Source organism: Muscardinus avellanarius, assembly GCF_963383645.1.
Source record: "Muscardinus avellanarius genome assembly, chromosome: 19".
NCBI lineage: Eukaryota > Metazoa > Chordata > Mammalia > Rodentia > Gliridae > Muscardinus > Muscardinus avellanarius.
Window position 1 is genome coordinate 34,868,357 of NC_137805.1, and position 23,300 is coordinate 34,891,656.

Genomic DNA, 23,300 nt, shown 5'->3' on the forward strand with positions numbered 1-23,300 from the left:
ACTGGAGGCTGAACCCAGGGGCATTCTGCTGCTGAGCTACACCCCCAGCCCTATTTTATTTCATTTCTATTTTGAAACAGGGTCTCAGCAAACTGCTGAGGGAGCTACCTAAGTTGCTAAGTCTGGCCTTGAACCCGAGATCCTCCTGTTTCAGCCTGCCCTGAGATCACAGGCCTGATCACCACTCCTGGCTTGGAATTTTTGTTTGTTTGTTTGCTTGTTTGAGACAGGATCTCTCTAAGTTACCTGTGCTAGCTTAGAACTTGTGATTCTCCTGCCTCAGCCTCCCTGATGGCTGAGATTACAGGGATGTACCACACTGTTGGCAGATGTCTGCTGAATGTCAGTAGATGCAGTTTCGCTGCTCTGTAATATTCCATGGTTGAATGAACAGTCCAGTTCATGTGCCCGCTCCTGTGGGAGAGCATGGCGTGCCCTCGACCATCTGAAGCAGCAGCACTGGTGTGAGCTTTTGCACGGGTCTCTGCACCTGGGGAGATTTCTTGGACTTCCGTGTCCCCTCCCTCGCGGCCTCCTTTCATTCCCAGCTCCCTGGGGTGTCTAGCACACCCCACCCTTCGGCTCCCTTCACCTGGTGAACCCCAGCAGGTCCTAGCTCCTAATTATACCCTAATTACACCCTTCTGCCGTGCGATTCCGCCGCGAGCATGGGCCCAGCCGCAGACACAAGCTTCCCTCGGTCGCTCGCAGGTCCTCGGCCTCCAGCCCGGGTCTGCACACGGCAGGCGCCGGGGCAGCAGAGGAAGGGAGCGTCGGCGTCGCTGGAGGAGCCGGACCGGGGCTGAGCCCGCAGGTGGCTCTCGGGGAGATTTTGGGTTGGTGGCATCCGGGGAGGTCTCGGGGTTGGAATCTTACAAACAAGGGGGTTGCGGGACGCGGGGCGGGGCCTGGGGAAAAGGAGGGGCGAGGGGGGCTGTTGAGGGCTGGGCCTCGGATGGGGGCGGGGCCTGGGGATGGTGAGGGCGGGGACTTGGGGCGTGTCCTGGGGATGGGTGGGGCAAGGGCGGGGCCTGGGGGATGCGTGAGGGGCCTGGGGAGGGGAGGGGCCGGTGCGGGAGGGCGGGGCCCGGGTGGGAGGGGCTTGGCCTGCGGGGGGGGCGGGGGCGGGGCCCGGCCCCGTAAAGAGCAGCGTGGCGGGCTGTGGCCACCGAGGGCCACGGGGAAGCGGCCCGCCCCGGATCCCGCGGAGACCCACCGACTGGCGGCGGCGCGCACGCTCGGCACCATGACCCAGACGCCTGCCTTCGCCAACTCCAAGGTGAGCGCGGCCGGGGCTGCGGGCGGGCTGGCCCCGGGGGCGCGGGGACCCGTCCAGGCGCTCTCCGTCCGGGCACCGGCCTGGACCGTGCACCCGCGGCGGCGGGCCAGGGGCGTCCAGACCCCGGGCGGCGTGCGCTCGGCGGGGCTGGACGGCTCCGGCCTCGGCGGCGGGCAGCGCGGGTCTGGGAAGCCCGCGCCCAGGGTCCAGCCCGGCGTGCGGAGGATCTGCGCGTGGACGCGGCGCCGGGCTTCAGCACAATGGCTTCGCGAGCGCCCGGAGCCCGGGCCGGTGGAGGAGCCCCGGGCAGAGCCGCGGCCGAGCCCGGGGGCGGGCGGCGGGCAGGGCGCCCGGGCCGGGGACCCCCCGGGAGCCCGGCGTCTGCCCAGCTGCGCGGCGCCGGGACCGCGGGGCCGGGGTCCTGCTCTGCAGCCCTCGGGGATCCTGTCCAGGGAGGGGTGCGGCTCAGGAGCCCGCCCAGGGCCGCCAGTCGGCCAATAGCGTGCGAGGCCGGGGGCCGGGGGCGGAGGCTGCTGCCGGCCGTCTCAACTTAGCTCTCTAAGAATAGGTGTGAACGAGAGTGGCAGACATCGCAAAGGTGTCAGTGTGTTAGTGAGAAGCGTGTGTGTGTGTGTGTGTGTGTGTGTGTGTGTGTGTGTGTGTTTGAAACAGGGTCGCTTTGAACCTGCGCGATCCTCCTGTCTCCGCCTCCCAAGCGCGGGGATGACAAGCTATTATTTATTTTTGAAATAGAGTCTTACTCAATTGCTGAGGGTTTTGCTACTTTGAATCTGTAATTCCCCTGTTTTAGCCTCCCCGATACTGGGGCCACAGGTGTGCAGCACCACAAAAGCCTTCACATCTTATCTGGAGGCCTCTGCCCCTCATTAGTGCCTCTTGCCTTTAAAGGCTTATGTATTATTATTATTATTATTATTATTATTATTATTATTATTTGTGCGGGTCTGGAGATGGAACCCAGGGGTATCCGACCTCCAAGCTACACCCTCAGCCCTATTTTTTATTCGTTATTTTGAAACCGGGTGTTACCGAGTTGCCAAGGGGCTCACTAAGTAGCTGAGGTTGTCCACGAACCGCGATCCTCCGGTCTCAGCCTCCCTAGTACTGGGATTACAAGTGTGGCCACCGTGCCCACCCAGCTCTTGGATAGTTTTCTAACAGTCCTCTAGGGAAGCCAGTTTGGGGGCTTCACCTAATCCTCTCATCTGATTCATCCTGGCAGTTCATTCTTCCCTTTCAGCCTCAGTTTCCACACCTGGGGAATGGGGCACCGTTTTCTAGCATGGGGGTCTGATGCCAGAAAAGGAGGCTTGAGAGTAAGGTACTGTCTTCTCTGGCATGACGGACCTCACGTCACGGAGCTGGCGGGAGAATTGGGAGGGCACTGCTGTGCCCAGAGCCAGCCCCGGCCTTCCTGTGGGTGGTCAGATAAGCACCGCTGTTAGTGTGGCTGCCGAAGCCGACGGAGGGCGGGCTGTTGTGTGCCAGGCGCCAGCCTAAACACCATAACTACAGGAATTCACTGGATCTTGGCAATGACCCGAGGAGGCGGCCAGTGTCATCCCCATTTATAGATGAAGGAACGGGCACAGAGAGCCTAGGCAGGCCCAAGATCATCCAGCTGGGAGGTAGCCAAGTCAGGGCGAGCCCGGGGGCGCTGGCCTCCACTCCTGGCACCTCGAGGGGCCTCGGGGATGGGGCTGCCGGTGCCCACGTGCAGGCCTCCTGGGACCGGGCCTTCACTGGGTCCTTTAGCTTCTCCCACGTGCCGGGGGCCCAGAGCCTGACCAGCACAGGGGCAGGGGATGGAGCTTTTTAAACACTGTGTGCTCTCCAGCAACTTGGCTTTGAACGTCCGGGCTCTGGTTTCACAGGTTCAGGTGCGGCTGGGGTGCTTCCATGGAGCTGCCAGGCCATGTTGAAGCTGCTGGTCCACAGACAGCTTTGCGGAGCATGGTGTGTGTGTGTGTGTGTGTGTGTGTGTGTGTGTGTGTGTGTACGCATGCTACTGAGGATTGAATCCCAGTGGTTGTGGGATTCTACCTCCAAGCTGCCCACCTCTAGCCCTAAGTTGCTGAGGCTAGCTTCAAACCTGACATCCTCTGGCTCAGCCTCCCAAGCACTGGGATCTCAGGTGTGCACCGCGGGCCCCAGCTCACTGCTAGCCTGTTTGAGTGTATCAGTCCAACAAACGCTTCCAAACATGGGGGAAGGTGGAAAGGGGAGGAAAACGGGTGGCCCTTATCACTTTATGTCCACACGCAGCTGGGCTGGAAAATCCCGTGGCTTCCAGGCCTTCTGTGTCCTGGAGGGCAACGCTGACTTAACTTGTAACAGTCACAAAGGCTGGGCCAGGCATGGTGGGGCAAGCCTAAAATCCCAGTCCCTGGGAGGCTGAGACAGGAGGATCACAGGTTGGAGGTCGGCATCAGCAACTTAGTGAGATCCTGTTTCAAAATAGAAACTGAAATAGGGCTGGGGCTGTAGCTCAGAGGTAAGAATGTCCCTGGGTTAGATCCCGGGTAACGCAAAACAAACAAAAGCAAGGCCGGCCTCTGAGTTTTCCTGGGTTGCAGGTACCCAGCAGTTTATCTCAGAATGCTGGGTGACTCAACAAGGCACAGGTCTTCATCCCCTTTGGCAGATAAAGAAACTGAGGCCTGGGAGATGAAAGGACTTGCCCAGGGCTGTACAGAATCGGAGAGCCTTGAAGCCGCAGATGGCGAGTGAACTGGCCCAGGTCGGATGGTGGTTTCAAAGCCGCCCCTCCCTCAGGCAGAGGGGAACAGGGGCTAAATTAACCGCCAGTGCATCTTTTCTTCCTCACATCTGAGTGTTCGCCGGTGCCAGACACTGTTCTAGCTGCTTTGCATACACTAGCTCATTTTAACTCATTTTATGTTCCTCACAGCCTTCTGAGGGCCGTTCTGTTATCTGCATTTACTTAGGAGGAAACTGACTCAGAGAGGGAAAGGAACTTGCCAAAGCCACACAGCCCGGAGGCAGCAAGGCTAGACCTGAACCCAGATGGCCCTAAAACTGCAATCAGTGCTAGGAAGCACCTTGCTCAGTTGCCATTCTCATTTTGCACAAAAGACAGGAGGGTGAGAGGCGGTAGGAGCTGGTGGCATCGGGGGCCAGCGCCGCGGCGTGGCTCACACAGAGCAGGCCCGAATCCCTGCCTCGACCCTTAGCAGCTACCAGTGCCCTGGTAGGCAAGTCTCAGACCTCCGCTTCCTCCTCTGACCGGATGCAAAATACCCTACCCGGGGGTGGTGGCGCACACTTGTAATCCCAGCATTTGGGAGGCCGACACAGGAGGGTCACAGGTTCTGGCCCAGCCTCAGCTACTTAGTGAGACCTTCCGCAACTTAGTGAGACCCTATTTCAAAATAAAGAATAAAAATATAGGGTTGGGAGTGTCGCTCAGAGGTAGAATGCCCCCGAGTTCAATCCCCTAGTACCACCAAAACCAAAAATAACCAATGCCCTGCCAGGCACAGTGGCACACCTGTAATCCCAGGGCCTCAGGAGACGGAGGAGGATTGAAAGTTCCAGGCTAGGGCAACTTAGTGAAACTATGTCAAAAAACCACAAAACCAAAAACAAACAAAAAAGACAATAACCCAGGCTGGGATGTAGCTCAGTGATACAGCGTCCATATATGAGGCCCGTGTTTATCTCTAATACCCAAATAAGAAGACAACAGCTCTCCGGGCTCTTGGGGAAGCCGAAGTGCACACCACTTCTCTGTGACTGGCGGGCGGGCCAGCCCTGGGGTGTCCTGTCCTTCCAGGTGCTGTGTGCGGCCGCGTGGTCTCTGGGAGTTCCCACCTGCACTTGCTCCCCACCTCTTGCTGAGACAAAGGCCCCTGTGGCTCTTCTCTGGGCTCTGTGCCTTTCAGTTACCAGAGCCACCTGTCAAAACAAAAATGCCTGGGGACCGCCCGCCTTGCCCACTTGTCACAGTGCAGGTGGGGGAGGGGAGGGGAAGAGATTGGGTTTCATCAAAGCCAAGTTGAGCAAGGACCAGAGAGGGGAAATGACCTGTGAGTCACACGGGGAGGCAAGGAGGCCAGCCTCCTATTTCACATCCAACCTCAGCAGTGAAGGGGGACCTGCGAGCTGGGAGAGCCCCGTCCACCTGGCCGGGCATCCTGGGAGGGTCCCTCTGCTGCCCCTGGGTGGGGGGGGTGTGCTCTGGCTTTGGGCAGGGGAGCCCCAAGTGAGGGTTGATGCTCTGTTTAGCCACGGTGTTGGGGGAGGCTGAGCCTCACCCCTGAGTGCCCGGAGGCCACCGAGCAGCTGTGAGGGCGCAGAGCCTCTGTGTTTCTGGGGCCCAGGGGGCTACAATAGCCAAGGAGTTTGAACTTGGGCCCTCAGCTGGGGTTACACTGCCCGAGTCTGAGTCCTGATCTCCCACTCACTATCAAGGGACGCTTCAATGCGTTACTTACCCTCCCGGTGCCTCAGTTTACCCCTGAAAAATGGGAATCACACCTAAACCCATTTCACAAACACCCAGCCCAGGCCTGGCTCAGGGTGGACACCAGTGCTGGTCATTGCTGACCGGCAGCGGCAGAATATTGTTGGCTGGCCCTGAGGATTAAACGGAGGGGCGTTCTACCTCTGAGCTACACACACAGCCTTTTTTTTTTTTTTTAAATAGAGTCTTACAGACTTGCTGAGGATCTAAGTTGCTGAGACTGTCCTCAACCCTGTGACCCTCCTATCCCAGCCTCCCAAGTATGGGGATCACAGGTGTGCGCCACCACGCCCGGCAGCATCATATGTATACGTAGGATATGTGTGCGTGCGTGTGTGTGTGTGTGTGTGTGTGTGTGTGTGTGTGATGCTGGGGATTGAACTCAGGGCATCCTGCCTCTAAGCTACACCCCCAGCCCTAATTTTTTTTTTTTTTTGGAAGCGGTCTCCCTAAGTTGCTAAGAGCCTTGCTAAATTGGCCATGAACCTGTAATCCTCCCAGCTCAGCCTCCCAAGTACTAGGCTCACAGGCGTGGCCTCCACGGCCGCGGTGCTGCGGTGGTTACTCATCCCGCTTACGTTTCCCCGATGCAGGGATCCTGCTGCGGTGGGGGAAACATGGGTAAACAGGCTTCTGGCCGTGGTATTCACTGACCTGTGACGCACGTTAGTCTTTTCTGTTAATCTCGGAGCCTCAGTCTGGTCAGCCATAAAGAGGGGGTGACTCGGCCCTGGCCCGGGCGATTTCCTCGGGTGGAAGGCACATCTTGCCACCTGGGAAACCTCTGGGGAGCTTGGTCAGACCCCGAGGCAGCAGGAGAGCCTGAGGGACTGCTCAGCCAGACCCTTCCGTTCTCTGCCTCTGAGCCACGGGAGCCTAGGTCTGGCTGAGCATGGAGGACTTCCTGGAGGAGGTAGGGCCGAGGCCGTTCGTTGGCCCAGAGTTGCTCCGTTTCCTGACCTAACCCTGAGAGTCAGCCGAGAGGCCAGGGGGTGTGAGGCACTGACCCGGCACCACCCAGCGCATTGCCAAGAGCAGAGCTAGAAGAGAGGGGTCGAGGCTGCAGTGGGCACCTGCGGCTCATCTGGTTTCTGGCCGCAGTGCTCAGAGCCCTGGGACCGGCCAGGATTCCTGGCTACTGTGCCCTGCTGTGTTCTCTGCCAGCCCAACGGGCTCACCAGCCTCTTCCTGGAAGCAGGGAGAGGACCGGGTGTCACTGACTCAGGGCGGGGGGGCCGGGGAGAGAAAACGGTCACACGTGTAGAGCACAGCTCTCCGTGCCAGGTGCCGTGGGAGGCACAGAATCTGCAACAGGGCGCCACAGACCAGGGCCCTGCGCTCAGGAAGTTGATATGGGGAGACGGATAAGTTATAGAAATGAGCCGGGCGTGGTGGCCCATGCTTGTAATCCCAGGCCTCGGGAGGTTGAGACAGGAGGATCGCAGGTTTGTGGCCAGCCTCAGCTACTTAGCAAAGCCCTCCACAATGTAGTGAGACCCTGTTTCAAAATAAAAAGTAAAAGAGGGCTGGGGGGGTAGCTCAGAGGTAGATTGCCTCTAGCTAGGTTCAATCCCTGATATCACAAAAGAAAAAAAAAAAAAAAAGGAAGGAAGCAAGGCGTGGTGGTGCACACTTGTAATCCCCGGTACTTGGGAGGCTGAGACTGGAGGATCACAGGTTCAAGGCCAGCCTCAGCAACTTAGTGAGGCTGTTTCAAAATAAAGAATTAAAAATAGAGCTGGAGGTGTGGCTTGGAGGTAGAATGCCCCTGGGTTCAATCCCCAGTTCCGCAAAAAGGAAGAAAAGAAAGGAAGGAGAGAGAAAGGCGTGAGCCAAAAATTCAGTGGGGTGAAATGAAAATAGAGTGGCATCTTTGGGGTGCTGAGAGCCCTGGGGAGAAGGGTCTGACTGGGCACCAGACCCCCCTGACTGCCGTGAGCCTCAGTCAGATCCGGGAGTATCTGGTGGAGGAGTCCAGGACCTGGGTCCTCACCCTGGCTCTGCCACCCACAAGCATGTGAAGTCGGGTGATGCCCGGTGACCGCAGCTCCCTGGGCCTCTCTTATCTGCTCGCCATCTCTTGACAGCAAGGACTCGGTGTGTTTCCCCGGCACGTGGCAAATATCTGTTGGTAACGAAGGCTGCTTCCTGCTCACTGCAGCTCCAGGAGGATTTCCTGAGGTCTGTCAGATGCTGGTCCAGCTGTGCGTCAGCCTCTCGGAGATGAGTTCAGAGAGGGAGTGTAGGATTCCTCTCCAGAGAGGCCAGGAGGCCAGACGAGCTGGTGGAAGGAAAAGGAGATGGCTATCTCCCAGTACCAAGTCCCCTCTCTAGAGCTCTGGAAAGACCTGGTGTTATCAAGTATTGATTCCTGACAGCTGGTGGGTGTGAATCACACCTGCTTTTGAGAATGGAGCCTGATTTTTATTTATGGACTCGTGTTTTTATTATTTATTTATTTATTTATTTATTGTGCTGGTGATGGAACTCAGGGCCTTTCACCTGCTACACACATGCTATACCTAAGCTATACCCCTGGCTTGGACCCTGATTTTTTTTTTTTTCTTGTGGTGCTGTGAATTGACCCAGAGGTTGTCTACCAATGAGCTATACCCCCAGTTCTATTTAATTTTTTATTTGATTTTTGTGTGTGTGGTACTGGGGTTCCTGGAAACCCTTCTACCTCCGGGCTATACTCTCAGACACCTATTTTTTATATAGTTTTATTTGGAAACGGTCTCTTAGGCCAGCAAGGCTGGCTTCGAACCTGCGCGATCCTCCTGTCTCCGCCTCCCAAGCGTGGGGATTACAAGTGTGTGCCACCACGCCCGGCTTTATTTGAATTTTGAAACAGGGTCTCACTAAGTTGTGGAGGGCCTCCTTAAGTAGCTGAGACTGGCCACAAACTTTCGATCCTCCTGTCTCAGCCTCCCAAGTCCTGGGATTACAGGTGTGCTTCCCCGTGCTGGTGGAGCCTGATTTTTGAAACACAGACCAGACACACATGATAGCTAAGGAAGTCCGTGGTCCATCCTCTCTGCCTGATGGAGGCTGGTAACTCCCACGGGACCCTGGCTGGCCTCATGGTTAAGAGCACGAGCTCTAGAATTGTGCTTGGGAGTTAGAATTATGGTTCTGCCACTCCCAACTGTGGTTAAGAACGAAGTCATAGGCAGGGTGTGGCGGTGCACGCCTGCGATACCAGTACTTGGGGGGCCGAGATATGAGGATCACAGGTTCAAGGCCAGCCTCAGCAACTTAGCGAGATCCTGTTACAACTAAAAATAAATTAGGGGACACACACACACACACACACACACACACACACACACACACCCCGGGATTAAGTTCTTCTTTCCATTGTTTGCTGTGTGACTTTGGACAAGATATTTAACCTCTCTGGACCTCACTGTCCTCCACTGTGAAAGAGAGAACAGTTAACAGTTGAATCCACTCCATGGGTGATAATTAAACAAGACTGTATGGAAAGGGTTTAGCGGAACGTACAGTCAGCGTCCAGGGAATGGTGACCAATGGTCCTCATGGCTAGGGTTCACATTAACCTCCTGAAAGCTCCTTTAGCCATCCATGAATCTCTCTCTCCCCTCCCTCTGCCCCCTGCAGGTGGAACTTCATGTCCACTTAGATGGGTCCATCAAGCCTGAAACCATCCTCTACTACAGCAGGTGAGCCCCTGGGCAAGAGCGCCCCCGAGGCCCCCGAGCAAGTACAGGGTCCCGGCCTCCTCGGGCATTTCTACTGGAACCAAGCCAGCCCCGCCAGGAGAAGGCGGCCGTGGGGACCCTCTGACGCTGGCCTCTGTAATGGAGTCGGGCTTCGGGCCTTCCCGCAGCGCCCCCTCTGCTGCCCGGCGCTCCAGGATCCTTTAGTTACTCGCCAGACCCATTGTTGAAATTTGGAAGAACTCGGCTTCCTTGTGAGTTCAACTCCGGATCCAAACTTGGTCGTTCTGTCCCGCAAGCCAGAGTCCCCTCAGGTGCAGGTACCTGTCTGTCGGGACAGAACTAGGTGTCCTTGGGAGCGTGTCCGGCTCAGGCACATCTATCCGGGCTCCCCGCGACAGTTCCATCAGCAGGCTGTCCCCACGTTGTCGCACTCCGGGCCACCTCCTCCTGCCCGCGGGGCTGCTGCTGCTGCTGCTGGGGTCTGTATGCAGCCGTGCAGATGAGCACCCTGCACTGCCCGGGGAACCCAGGCTCCTGTGGGTGCACCCCGGGGTGGCCCGGCGGCTCCTCACGCTGTGGCAGGAGACAGATACTCTTGCTGTTGCTGTCTCAGTAGAGAGCGTGGAACTAGACGGGGTGGACTGGCCTTGCGAGCTCGGGGCAGCAGTGTGAGTCCAGGTGTGTTTCCAGCCATGTCTCCAGCTGTTAACCCCGCAGCCAGAGGTTTCGGTGAAGTCAAGTTTATAAAATGCTGAGCTCAGGGCCCAATGCACATTAAGCGCCCCCATAAACCTGGTGATATTATTAATTCGGGTCTTAGGGCTGGGGTGAGCGGGGTGAAGGCTCCGGCCTTATCTCCGCCTGTCCTTTGCCCCCGGGAACCGCTGACTCTCGCCATAGGGCCCCAGTGAGAGCCTGGGGGTGGGACACCCAGATGGGATCTAATCACAGTGCTATTAAAGGGTCATAGAGCGCTCGTTAGTGGGAACAAGAACGGAGCCTGGGCAGGGTGGGGTGCAGCGAGGGGAGGGCGCCACCCGCGCAGGGCAGCGTGTCTGACCCTTTCTGCCGCCATCTCGGTGGGCCCTGCCGAGGGCGTGTGGCAGCTGGCAGGTGCCAGCTGCAGTTTGACCTGGAGTCCACAGGCAGGGACTGAGATATGGGTCCTGGAAACACTGCAGAGTGAGCGGGGTGGCTAGGCGGGGACAGAGAGGGGAGCTGCTGGCCCGTCCCACACCCTGTCCTGATCCAGCGACCCCGTCCTCGTCCATTTCTTCTTCCTTCAGCTCCTGGGGTTTGGCCCTCTCTAGGGGCCTCTCATAGTCCTGTCTGAATCTTCGGGTTCTCTGAAGCTGCCCCCTACCCTGCCCTGTACTGCTCCGAGCTGCTGCCTCTGTCCCTGGCAACAGTGCTGGACCAGAGCCGGTGCCCTAAGACCATCTGATGGCGTGTTCCCCCCGGGCTCTGCAGAAGCCGGGCACACGGACGCAGCCTTCGAGGGGCCTTTGGAGCAGGCTGACCTTGGGGGTAAACAGGCACGGAATGGCTGTCCCTGCATGCCAGGCCTGCAGCGCCCGCTACCCCGCAGGACCCTGGTGAGGAGCCATGGAGAGCTGCCTGGTTGACTGTGGGGCACCAGGGTGACCTCGGTGGTGTCTGCTGGATACCTGTAGGGACTGGAGCTGCCAGAAAGGGAAGGAGGCCTATTCATGGGGGCTTAGGGTACAGGCATTTACATAGGGAAACACTTGACTGCCCCCCCCTTCCCATGCTGGGGATGGAGCCCAGGCTCCTGTGCGTGCGCTCACCACTGAGCTACAGCTATGGCCCCAGCCCCTGAATGGTAGACCCCCCCCTTTTTTTTTTTTGGTGGTACTGGGGTTCCTGGATGCCCTTCTACCTCCGGGCTACACTCCCAGACCTATTTTATATTTTGTATTTATTTGGAAACAGGGTCTCAAGCTAGCAAGGCTGACTTCGAACCTGCGTGATCCTCCTGTCTCCGCCTCCCAAGCATGGGGATTACAAGTGTGCGCCACCATGCCCAGCGAGACCCCCCTTTTTTTTGTGGTACTGGGGATGGAACCCAGGGGTATTCTACCTCTGAGCTTACACTCCCAGCCCTATTTTTTTTTCTTTTTATTTTGAAACAGGGTCTCACTGAGTTGCAAAGGGCCTCACCAAGTAGCTGAGGCTGTCCATGTACCATGATCCTCCTGTCTCAGCCTCCCAAATGCTGGGATTACAAGCGTGCACCTCCCCGCCCAGCTGAATGGCCCCCTTTTAACAAGGAACTTCCTTGTTTCAAGGATGCGGTATATCTTCTCATGTGTTAAAGGTATTCATTTCTTAATTTTTTTTAATTCAAAAAAACGTTGTGTGTGTGGTACTGAGGATTGAACCCAGGGAGCGTTCTACCTCTGAGCTATTTCTCCAGCCCTGTTTGTTTTTTCTTTAAATAGGGTCTCACTAAATCGGGGTGGGGGGCTCACTAAGATGCTAAAGCTGGCTTCTAACCTGTGATCCTCCCGTCTCAGCCTTCCAAGTAGTGGGATTATAAATGTGAGCCACCATGCCTGGCTCACTCTAGAATTTTTTTTAAATTTTTTATTGGTGCATACATCCTATTGGGGTAAAAAACTTGTGTGTACATACATGCACACATCACCAATTTAACCCCTACCCAATTCCTACCCCATTCCCTCCCCATCCCTCCTTCCCTTGCTTGGCTTAGTGGTTGACTTCGATATGTTTAAGTACATTGTGTGTTTTAGAGAATTTCCTTCTTCCCCCCTCCTTTCTCCTCCTTTAGGTTGTCTTGTTTGCTCCTCTATAGGATTTCCTTTCTCATCTAGAGTTCCTCCTATGACCCACTTCTCCTTAGCTTTCACATATTAGGGAAAGCATCTGATTTCTTATTTTTTGTGACTGACTAATCTCCCTATACTAAGATTAGTCAGTCTAGAATTTTAAAATTTCTTTTTTTCTGCATTATTTCTTCAGAGTACCTTTGTCTCTTTTTCTGTTACTGGGATTAAACCCAGGGGGCATTCTTTCTCCAAGCTACACCCTCAACCCTTTTTATTATGAAAAAGGGTCGCACTGAGTTGATGGGAGACCTTACTAAATTGCTGGGGCTGGGCCTCAAACCTACAATCCTCCTGTCTCAGCCTCCCAACTGCTGGAATTAAAGGCATATGCTACCTTGTGGGCTTTCTCTCAGGTTTGGAACATTTCTTTGGGTGCCCCTTTTATCTTAAAAGTGGGGAAACTGAAGCCCCCCCAGCTTTAAACAGGGGCCAAGCGGGGGAGGGGGTAGGAGGCAGGAGCAGTTGGGGAAGGAGGCCGCCTGTGCTCACATCTGCTTCCTGGGGCCAGCTGTGGGGAGGCAGAGCTGCTCCGGGGAAAGGAAGGGTCCAAGCCAGAGGGGCTGTCCTTGGCAGGCTGCCTCGGTCCGGCCTGTGCTGGGAAAGAGAGGGGACCGAGCTCTGGGCTGGCTGGCCAGCTCGCTGGGCCCTACGCAGGACTGCCGTCCACCCTCGCCCAGCATGCTAGGGCAGTGGCCACTCTGATGTGCCACCAGGTGGTGGGTGGAGGGGGAGTCCCAGCTCTGGCTCCTGCCCCGGGAATTGTGAGACTATGGTTATGTCCTGATAACCCACAGGACCAGCTGGCTCTGCCCTCCCTGGGGCTGGCTGAGGAGGAAGTCTCGGGCTTGCCCTGAGGGATACTATATCTCCAGGCATCAGCCACCAGAGACATGGAGGGTGTGTGTGTGTGTGTGTGTGTGTGTGTGTGTGTGTGTGTGCACGCACGCGCACTCACACAAATGCCCTTTAACCCCTGCCTGGCCCTCATGAGATTTGCTGACTTGCTGTGGCGTGGGGCCAGGATTCCAGAGCTGGTCCTCTGGGCCCTGGACCGCAGCCTTCCCACCTGTCTTGGGAGGAGCCCACGTTTCCTGCAGGGGCTCCTGAGTCATCTTCCCTCAATGGCCAGGCCGACCCTGCCCTGGGCGGGCTCTCCAACTTCACTCTTCTGTTCCCAGGAAGAGAGGCATCCCCCTCCCGGCCAACACCGTGGAGGAGCTGCAGAGTCTTGTGTGCATGGACAAACCGCAGTCCCTCCCGGAATTCCTGGCCAAGTTTGACCTCTACATGCCCACCATTGCGTGAGTCCACCCCACCCTCCGCCCTGGGGCAGCCTCTGTCCCGCAGCAGCGAGGACCAGCCCTGGGTGGCGGGAGGTGCTGGCCATCCCAGCCCGGGCTCTCACCGCAGCAGATCTCTCCAGCGTCTTTGGGCCTCACTTGTCCCTTCTGATGCACAGAAACCCTGGCAACATCTGCAGAGAGGTGCAGAATGTGGAAGCTCAGAACACGGCTCCTAGCTCCAGGCTGCTGGGTGGAGTCACAGCACCACGGGCAGGCTGACCTGGGCCTCCTGGCCCATCCGCAGTGCCATAAGGTCTGGGATGGACCCGGCACTGTCCTCAGCGAGCCCCGCATGCTTCGAAACTACTTGCTTCCCCCCTTTATTTCGTGGTACTGGGTACCTCTGAGCCTCACCACCAGCACTTCTCTTTTTTTTTTTTTTCCTGGGTCTGGGGATGGAACCCAGGGGCATTTGACCTCCAAGCTACACTCCCTGCCCTGTTTTTTATTCTTTATTTTGAAACCAGGTCTCACTGAGTTGCAGAGGGCCTCACTAAGTAGCAGAGGCTGTCCACAAACCGCGATCCTCCAGGTCTCAGCCTCCCGAATGCTGGGATGACAAGCGTGCGCCACCATGCCCAGCTTCCTCGTTTTTTCTTTTTTTGACAGGGTCTCTAGGTTACTGAAAGTCTTGCTACCTTACTGAGGCTGTCCTTGAACCTTCAACCTTCTTATCTCAGCCTCCCAAGTACTGGGATTACAGGTGTGCTCCAACGAGTCTGCTAATTGCTCCTGAACTGGCAGCAGGTCGGGCACCTGTGCATTCCCTCTCTCACTACTTTTTTTTTTTTTTTTTTGGTACTAGGCATTGAACCCAGAGGTATTCTACCATTGAGCTATATCCTTGGTCCCTTTTATTTTTATTTACTTATTTATTTGCAGGCTGGGGATTGAACCGAGGACATCTACCTTTGAGCTATGTCCCCAGACCTATTCTCTATTTTTTATTTATTTATTTTTTGGTGGTACTGGGGTTCCTGGAAACCCCTCTACCTCCAGGCTACACTCCCAGACACCTAGTTTTTGTATTTTTATTTGGAAACAGGGTCTCTTAAGCCAGAGCGTCTGGCTTCGAACCTGCGCGATCCTCCTGTCTCCACCTCCCAAGCGTGGGGATTACAAGCGTGCGCCACCACGCCCGGCTCTATTTTTTATTTTGAAACAGGATTTTGCTGGGTTGTCGAGAGTTTCCCTAAGTTGCTGAAGCTGTCCTCAAACTTGCAATCCTCTTGTCTCAGCCTCCCAAGTACTGTGATTATAGGTGTGTGCCACCAGACCTATTACTGTGGGGAAGGCAAGCGGGGCCTGATTATGCACCCTGGGCTGGGCCTGGAGTGGGATTTCAGTCACAGGGTGGGAAGCCAGCAGGACCCCAGGGCAGAGCAACATATATGTGCTGGTTTCTTTTTGTTTCTTTGGTTTGGTTTGGTTTTTTCCTTTTCTTTTTGCAGTGCTGAGGATGGAACCCAGGGCCTTGGGCAGGCAAGGCAGGTGCCCTGGCACTGAGCTACCCCCCCCCAGCTCTTATTTACATTTTTAAAAGATTGCTGTGCAGAGAACAGAGTAGGGTCAGACATGGAGACAGCCAGTTAGAGGGACATGGCGGTGAGAGCGGGCCTGGGGTTTGGAAGCAGAGATGGCAGGACCCGCCAAGGGCCTGGGATCCTGGCCAGCAGGTCCCAGGAGGGTGGCTTTCGAGGCATAGGGGCAGGTTTCATTTGCTCCCGGAGCTCCCGGGGCTTGTCCCCAACCTCTCTCTCCCCTTCCCAGGGGCTGCCGGGAGGCCATCAAGAGGATCGCCTATGAGTTTGTGGAGATGAAGTCCAAGGAGGGCGTGGTCTACGTGGAGGTGCGCTACAGCCCGCACCTGCTGGCCAACTCCAAAGTGGACCCGATCCCCTGGAACCAGGCCGAGTGAGTGGCAGCCCTGGGGGGGGGGTGGCTGGGCGGCCTGACCCTGAGGCCAGAGGGGTGGACTCTTGCGAGCCCTGACCGCAATCTGGCCCATGGCCTCAGAAAAATGGGCTTAACCTGGGCTGGCAGTCAGTGCTTGTAATCCCAGTACTTGGGAGGCTGAGACAGGAGGATCACAGGTTCACAGTCAGCCTCAGCTACTTAGTGAGACCCTCTGCAACTTAGTGACACCTTGTTTTAAAATAAAGAATAAAAAATAGGGCTGGGTGTAGCTTGGAGATAGAAGGCCCCTGGGTTCCATCCCCGGTACTGCAAAAAAAAAAAAAATAGATGGCTTTACTTGGCCCAGGAGACACGGCTCCCATCCCTCACCTCGAGGCCGGCGCTTCCCCTTGGGCAGAAGCGCATGCTGCGTCTCAGCCTGTAGCTCCCGACACAGGCTTGTTGTCTGGGAACGCTAGCCTGCCCAGCCAGCGACCGCTAAGGGCCATGCTCCTTCCTATAGCTGGAGAGAGACTCCTGCCCTGCCTGGCTCCCACAGGTCTGCATCCAGGGTGTGGAGGGCTATGTTGACACCCCCACACTGGGATCCAGCAGCGTCCCGGCCACCCTGAGAAAGCTGGGAGGGGGCGCGAGGGCCCAGTTGTCGCCAGCCTTTCCCCAGAGGAGGTGGGTCCGAGGGAGAGTTCCTCGTCCGCAGCCCCAGTCCCAGGGTCGTCCCCAGGCCTTCCCTGGCCTCAAGCCGTCCCTGCTCCTCTCCCACACAGAGGGGACCTCACGCCGGATGAGGTGGTGGATCTGGTGAACCAGGGCCTGCAGGAAGGGGAGAAGGACTTCAAGGTGAAGGCCCGGTCCATTCTGTGCTGCATGCGCCACCAGCCCAGTGAGTGACCCCCGCCGGCCGGCCTCCCTGTGTCCCTCCGCTGGAGTCCCCGAGCATACCGGCAGGATCCGGGGGCTCCCCAAAGGCACCGGCCCTGCGGGCTGGCCTGGAAACACATTCCCCCTCCCCAGGAAGACCAGGCCTTGACGGCCCGTGACCTGTAGAAAGCCCCACACCAAAGGAGCCTGAAAATTGGAAACCACTGAGGACGACGAGGGGCCTGGTGGCGCGTGGCTGTAGCCCCGTTAGTGGGGAGGCTGAGGCAGGATCGCAGGTTCACGGCCAGCCTCAGGAAGTAGCGAGACTTGTCAACCTAGCGAGATCCTGTTTCAAAAATAAAAATAAGCCAGGCCTGTTGGTACATCCCTGTAATCCCAGTACTTGGGAGGCTGAGACAGGAGGGTCGCAGGTTCACAGCCAGCCGCAGCAAGTGGTGAGACTCTCATTAGCCTAGTGAGACCCTGTTTCAAAAATAAACTAGAGCGCCGGGCGTGGTGGCGCACGCTTGTAATCCCTGCGCTTGGGAGGTGGAGACAGGATCGCGCAGGTTTGAAGCCAGACGTGATGGCTTAAGAGACCCTGTTTCCAAATAAAAAAGTATAAAAATAGCCGGGCGTGGTGGCGCACGCTTGTAATCCCAGCATTTGGGAGGCTGAGACCTGGAGATTGCGGTTTGCGGACAGCCTCAGCTACTAAGTGAGGCCCTCTGCCAACTCAGTGAGACCCGGTTTCAAAATAAAAAATAAAAAAATAGGGCAGGGGGTGTAGCTCGGAGCTCGAATGCCCCTGGGTTCCATCCCCAGACCCGCAAAAAAAAAAAAAAAAGTATAAAAATAGGTCTGGGAGCGTAGCCCGGAGGTAGAAGGGTTTCCAGGAACCCCAGTACCACCAAAATAATAATAATAATAATAATAATAATAATAATAATAATAAACTAGGGCTAGGGATGTAGTATGCCCCTGGGTTCAATCTGTAGTTCTGCACACAAAAATAATAAAAAAAATTAAAACAAAAACAGGGATGAGGATGTAGCTCAGAGGTAGAATGCTCCTGAGTTCAATTGCTAGGACCACAAGACAACAACACAATGACTGAAGCCCGGTCCTCCCTTGAGAGCCCGTGGGCCGGGCTCACCCTGTCGGGCCACGGACCCTCTGCCTGGGTCTAACTTCTGAGAATACTCGGGGGTCTCCCCTGCTCCCTTGTCGCTGACCCCAATCAGATCCCTGGGGCCTGAGCTTTCCGGGTAGGCCCCTTTATGTGACCTTGGGCAAGTCAGGCCTCTCCCTGGGCCTCCCCGCGCCTTTGTCACCCTCTGTCACTTTGTCACCCTCTTTTGTCACGGCTGGCGCACCTCCTGCCTCTACCCCAAGGATCCGTGTGAACAAAGCCAAGGGTCAGTGACAACCAACAGGGCCGCGCTGGGCAGTGATTCGCATGCGTTTTATCTGACCCTGGAAGCAGCCTGTGAGGTCTGACTCCCGTTGTTTATTCCCAGTTGCTAGATGGGGAAACTGAGGCTGAGAACGATGCAGCCTCTAGCTCCTCAGTCAGAAGACACAAATCCCTGGTTTGAATCCGGACCATGTGGTCCCAAAGCCTGTGTCTGTTCATCCTTTGTATGGTTTTTATTTTGTTTGTTTGGTGGTACTGGGGGTGGAACCCAGGGGCTTTCTACCTCCGGGCTATATTCCCAGACCCTTTTTTTATATATTTTATTTGGAAACAGGGTCTCACTAAGTTGCCGAGAGCCTCACTAAGTAGCTGAGGCTGGCTTCGAACCCGCGTGATCCTCCTGTCTCCGCCTCCCAGGCGCGGGGATCACAAGTGTGGCCGCCACGCCCGGCTCGCATTCCTTTGTAAACACATTATGGTAACTTTATGGGCTCGGAGTGCACAAGACATTAGCGACAGGTTTTGTAATAAATGCCAGTGTGAGCTATAAAATAGACCAAATGTTAGACCATCTCCTCCTCTTCGAGGAGTGCTGTGGGCCCTGGGTGGGGGAACTGCCCTCTGTCATTACTGAGCTCAGGCCCCATCTTCTGTGCTTGATTCCTGGCCTCAGCAGAGCCCTGTCAGGCCCCAGGGGAGTGGGGGTGTCCTCCCTGGAAGGAAGGAATCTGAGGCTCTGGGCAGAGCAATCTGCCAAAGGCCATGTGGTTAGGCTGCAGGATATGAAGACAGACCCCGGGCCCACTGGCCTCGGTGGGGCATGGCACAGCAAGCCTGGGCCTCAGAGGCCGGGCTCCTTGGCGCTGCTGACGGACCCCTGGCGGGCATCTCGCCACAGGCTGGTCCCCCGAGGTTGTGGCGATGTGCAAGAAGTACCAGCAGCAGACTGTGGTGGGCATTGACCTGGCTGGCGACGAGACCATCAAGGGAAGCAGCTTCTTCCCACAGCACCTGGAGGCCTACGAGGCAAGTTTGGGGGGGCGGCCCCGGGTGAGCCCATGGTGGGACTCACACAGATGGGAGCCTGGGGCCTCCTGGGTTCCCCGGTGTGACTTGGCTGGGGCTGGGGGCTCAGGGCTGAGTATGAAGAAAGGCTTCCCGTGGTGCTGGAGTCCTGTGTTTGAGCCTGCTGTCTGTGATTCGCCATGTGACTTTGGGCAGGACTCTCTGGGCCTTGGTTCGACACTTCCTGTTTGTCTTGTTACTTAACTACCCTGAGCCTCAGCTTCCCCTCTGTAAAATGGGTATTATAATGCTTACGAATATTAGCAATGTTTACATAGGCCATTTTGAACAGTTCCTGACACCTGGTAACTGTAATCAGTGTGCTAGGTACCACTGTGAACATGCCTGGGGTAAGGATGGTTCACACCTGCCAAACTCAGGCCCTAACAGCCAGAGGCAGGCCCTCCCTGACCTGCGCTTCCCCTGCAGGAGGCCATGAGGAACGGCATCCACCGCACCGTCCACGCCGGGGAGGTGGGCTCGGCCGAGGTGGTCCGAGAGGTGAGAGCGTGGGCCCCGGCTATGAGCTATAAACCCTTCCTGCCTCCTCCCACCCCTGCTCCCCCGGCTCAGTTCCCCTCTGCTTCTCTACAGGCCGTGGACAGACTCAAGACCGAAAGGGTGGGCCATGGCTACCACACCCTGGAGGACGAGGCCCTTTACCACCGGCTGCTGCAGGAGAACGTGCACTTCGAGGTGAGTGCTGTGGAGTGGGTCCCCGGCGGTCCCGGGAGCCCGGGGGTCAGGCCAGTCTGCGGGGCGGCCGGCGGGCAGCCGGCTGTACACACGGGTGGGGTGGGAGCGGGCGCAGCCTGGGCCGCCCTGCCAGGTACACCCTCTTGCAGGTCTGCCCCTGGTCCAGCTACCTCACAGGAGCCTGGAAGCCGGACACGGAGCACGCAGTCGTCCGGTGAGGCCTGGCCCCGTGAGACCTGCTCAGCCTTGTTCCTGGAAAGCAAGGATGGGAAGGAAACGCAGGGCCTGGGAAAAGTTAGGGAAGCAGGCAAGGCTCAGATGTGCTGGGATTGGACCAAGGTCATCGACCACTAACTAGCAGAGTAGGGGGCCTACAGCTCCCTCAGCCACGGCAGAACTGCACATTACCCCCAGGGAAGCCACTCTCCTGCGCCTCCCAGCTCTGCTTCCTGAGACTGGGGAAGAGGAGCCCCGCCTGCCCCTGGTGCGCTCCGACGCCACCTGACGCCCTTCCCTGGAGCATGTCTCCCACTCTCCCCTGTCCCTGTCCTGCAGTCTGGCCAGGCAAGGGCCCTTCTGCCCCGTGACTGAGCCCTGGGACATGGTGTAGCCTCAGGAGTGCAAAGCTGCCTTCCTAAGGCAGGATACAGACAGCAAAACCTGGGGTGACGTGGCCAGGCCAGCGCTGGCCTATCTTATGTGACTTCCGGTGGCAAGGGGTCCTCAGGCTGGCCTGGAAACACGGAGTACGGTGCCTGTGGGTCAGCTGAGTGGAGGTTCTTGCTGACACGCGAGGACAGCTCATAGGTGGAAAGGTTCAAGTCATCTGCACCAACAAGGTGGTTAGAGGAGAAGTGAAGCTGGGCACGGTGGCATACACCTATAATCCTAGAATGTGGGAGGCTGAGACAGGAGGATTGCAGGTTTGAGGCCAGCCTCATCAACTTAGCAAGTACCTCCACAACTGAGTGAGATCCTGTTTCAAAAATGAAAACTAAAACAGGGCTGAGGGTGTAGCTCCGAAGCAGAAGGCCCCTGGGTTCAGTCCCTAGGACCAAAGGGGGGGGGGTGCCCCCAGGAAATGGCGGAGCCAGAGGGCCTAGGACAGAATTCAGAGGGACAGTGGCATCCAGGGGATAGCAGAAAGAAACAGGTCAGAGGAAAACCAAAAGTGTGGTGTCAGGAAAATCTAGCAAAGGTGCTTTAGGAGCACACAGGTGTCCGATTCTGCTACACAGTCAAGTACGGTAAGCACTGGCGGAAACCCACCAGACTTAACTGCTGGCTGCTGGTGCCAAGAAGTTCCCACGGTGTGTTGAAAGCCTGGTGAGGGGACTGAGGTCCGGGGGGAGGGAGCGCCGTCGTGGAGGGGACGGCTGGAGGACGGTGGTCGCGGGCTGGGCTGGCCGTGCCCAGCCCCCTCATCACGTCAGGCCCTCCTCCACCTTGCTGGCTATGGGCCGGTGGGATGGGTTTGGTCTCGAGCTGCTAGTTAGGTGGCCTTAGCCAAAGTCCCCGAGTCTGAATATGTTTCCTCCTCTGGACCAGAGCCTGCTCCTGCAGGCCTGCGGTGGGGCGACAGGAACCGTGCTCAGTGAGCGTGGCAGAGTAAAAGGAGCTCTTGTCACCCTCCCCAGGTTCAAGAATGACAAGGCCAACTACTCGCTCAACTCCGACGACCAGCTCATCTTCAAGTCCACCCTGGACACTGACTACCAGATGGCCAAGCGGAGCATGGGCTTCACCGAGGACGAGTTCATGCGGCTGGTGAGTGGGTGTGAGCTGCGCCGCCCGGACTCAGCCCCGGGAGTGTGAAGCTTGCAGCTCACATCCAGGGCCTGCGCCTCCTAGACAGAGGAGCTGGCCTGCTAGCCGACGTCCTCCAGAGAGAAGACGCCTTGGTGCCACGGGGTCCAGCCTTTGCTTGGGTCAAACGCCCTCCAACATCCCTCTCCCCAGAAAGCTGTGCCTCGCTGGGAAAGCTTGCTCCCTTCAGGCTCAGCCCTGGGCCTTGGGGTGTGTGCGGATCGGTCCCTGCAGGGTCCCTCTGGCCCCACATGCCCACCCTGCCCCCAAAGGCTTCCCCGAGCTCCTCCACACATCCCCGTCCAGGCAGTGCCACATTGAGAACACGGGACCTGGCTGGAGGTGGTGGTGCACACCTCTCATCCCAGTACGTGGGAGGCTGAGACAGGAGGACTGGGGTTCGAAGCCAGCCTCAGCAACTCAGCGATACTCTCAGCAACTTAGTGAGACCCTGTTCCAAAATTAAAAATAAATAAATAAAAGGGCCGGGGGTGGGTAGCTTGGAGGTAGAAATGCCCCTGCGCTCAATCTCCAGTACAAAAATTTTAAAAAAGAAGAAGAAAGAAAAAGGGGCTGGGGATATAGCTCAGTGGGTCTGATCCTTAGTAACACACACAGGGCCACGAAACCTTTTGGTCTGTCTGGCACTGCTGCTGTGTGATGCGGGGCAGCCCCCACCCCGCAGTCCACTGCCCACATCCCGTAAACAGGACGGCCCGTCACTCATCACTGGGGCCAGGGCTCCCTTCCTCACGCTCTGGTTCCATACTGTCTGCCACTCCGACCCTTCTAGAACATCAATGCAGCGAAGTCCAGCTTCCTCCCAGAAGACGAGAAGAGGGAGCTCCTGGCCCGGCTCTACAGAGACTATAAGATGCCCCTCCCGGCTGGTACGTCCCCGCCCGGCAGTGCTCTGCCCTGGCTCCTACCTGGCTTCCTCGGCCACTTTTAGCAAGAGCCTTCCACTCTCAGACAGCACAAAGAACTTGCGCTGGCTGCGCCCAGGGCCCGGCTGGCGGCGGCCTATCACTTGGTTTGCTTATTTTCTGTATAATTGCTGTCTGGAGAGGCTGGCCTGGGGGGAGACCGTGAAGGCCAGTCCCGGCGGCCTGGGTGTCTTGGGCATCTCCACGCTGCGGGCGTTGGGCCAGGGCCTAGCTCCTTCTGCTCCCTCCTTCTGGGGTGTAGAAGAGAGTTCCATTCTGCTTTTGGGGTTCTGTGATTTCCAGTGTCCTGATCTCTCTGCTTCTCTGACCTGACCAGCAGAGTGGGACCCCTGAGGGCGGCGTGGCCACCTGCCTGAGCCTCACTTGTGGATGGCGTCTTCGCAGCCTCGTGGGAGCAAGTGACACCTTATTCCCTCCAGGAAGACTAGGAGCGAACGGCTCCCGCTGCTCTCGAAGCCTGCGTGCCCGTTTGTACCCACAGACCTGGACGTGGCCACACCTCTCCTGTGATTACAGGCCCTGGGCACGGGGAGGGGGGAACTCTAGAGCCCTCCTTCCAGGTGACTCACACTCAACATCTGGTGCTAATAAAGCAGCCATGGCTGATGTCAGGCAGCCCGTGGAGTGGGGCTTGTAGTCTCGGGCCAGGTGGCTCGCGTGGGTAAGCCGGGAGCCTGCAAGGTCAGGCCGCAGTGCTCGGGGTGGCTGTTGATAGGAGCCCCAGGTTCTTCCAGGGGAGATGGGGCCTCTCCTGTGGGCTGTCTTAGAGGCTCTCCTACTCTAGGCCCCTCTACTCTGCATTTCCCTAGGTTTTTTTTTTTGGTATTTGGAATTGAGCCCAGAGGCATTGTACTTCGGAGCTATACCCCCAGCCCTATTTTATGTTTTTATTTTGAAACAGAGTTTCAC

General features: G+C 57.1%; 1 protein-coding gene across 1 annotated transcript; it reads left to right on the forward strand.

The window, feature by feature from the left end:
• Positions 1-1,246: 1,246 nt before the first annotated feature.
• Positions 1,247-22,724, forward strand: ADA (adenosine deaminase; the record flags this gene model as incomplete). Its single annotated transcript, XM_080716502.1, has 12 exons — positions 1,247-1,279; positions 9,411-9,472; positions 13,521-13,643; positions 15,456-15,599; positions 16,367-16,482; positions 18,776-18,903; positions 19,372-19,443; positions 19,537-19,638; positions 19,788-19,852; positions 21,276-21,405; positions 22,238-22,334; positions 22,711-22,724. 12 exons carry the CDS (start codon positions 1,247-1,249, stop codon positions 22,722-22,724), a joined length of 1,086 nt encoding a protein of 361 aa, XP_080572628.1.
• Between the last annotated feature and the right edge of the window lie 576 nt (positions 22,725-23,300).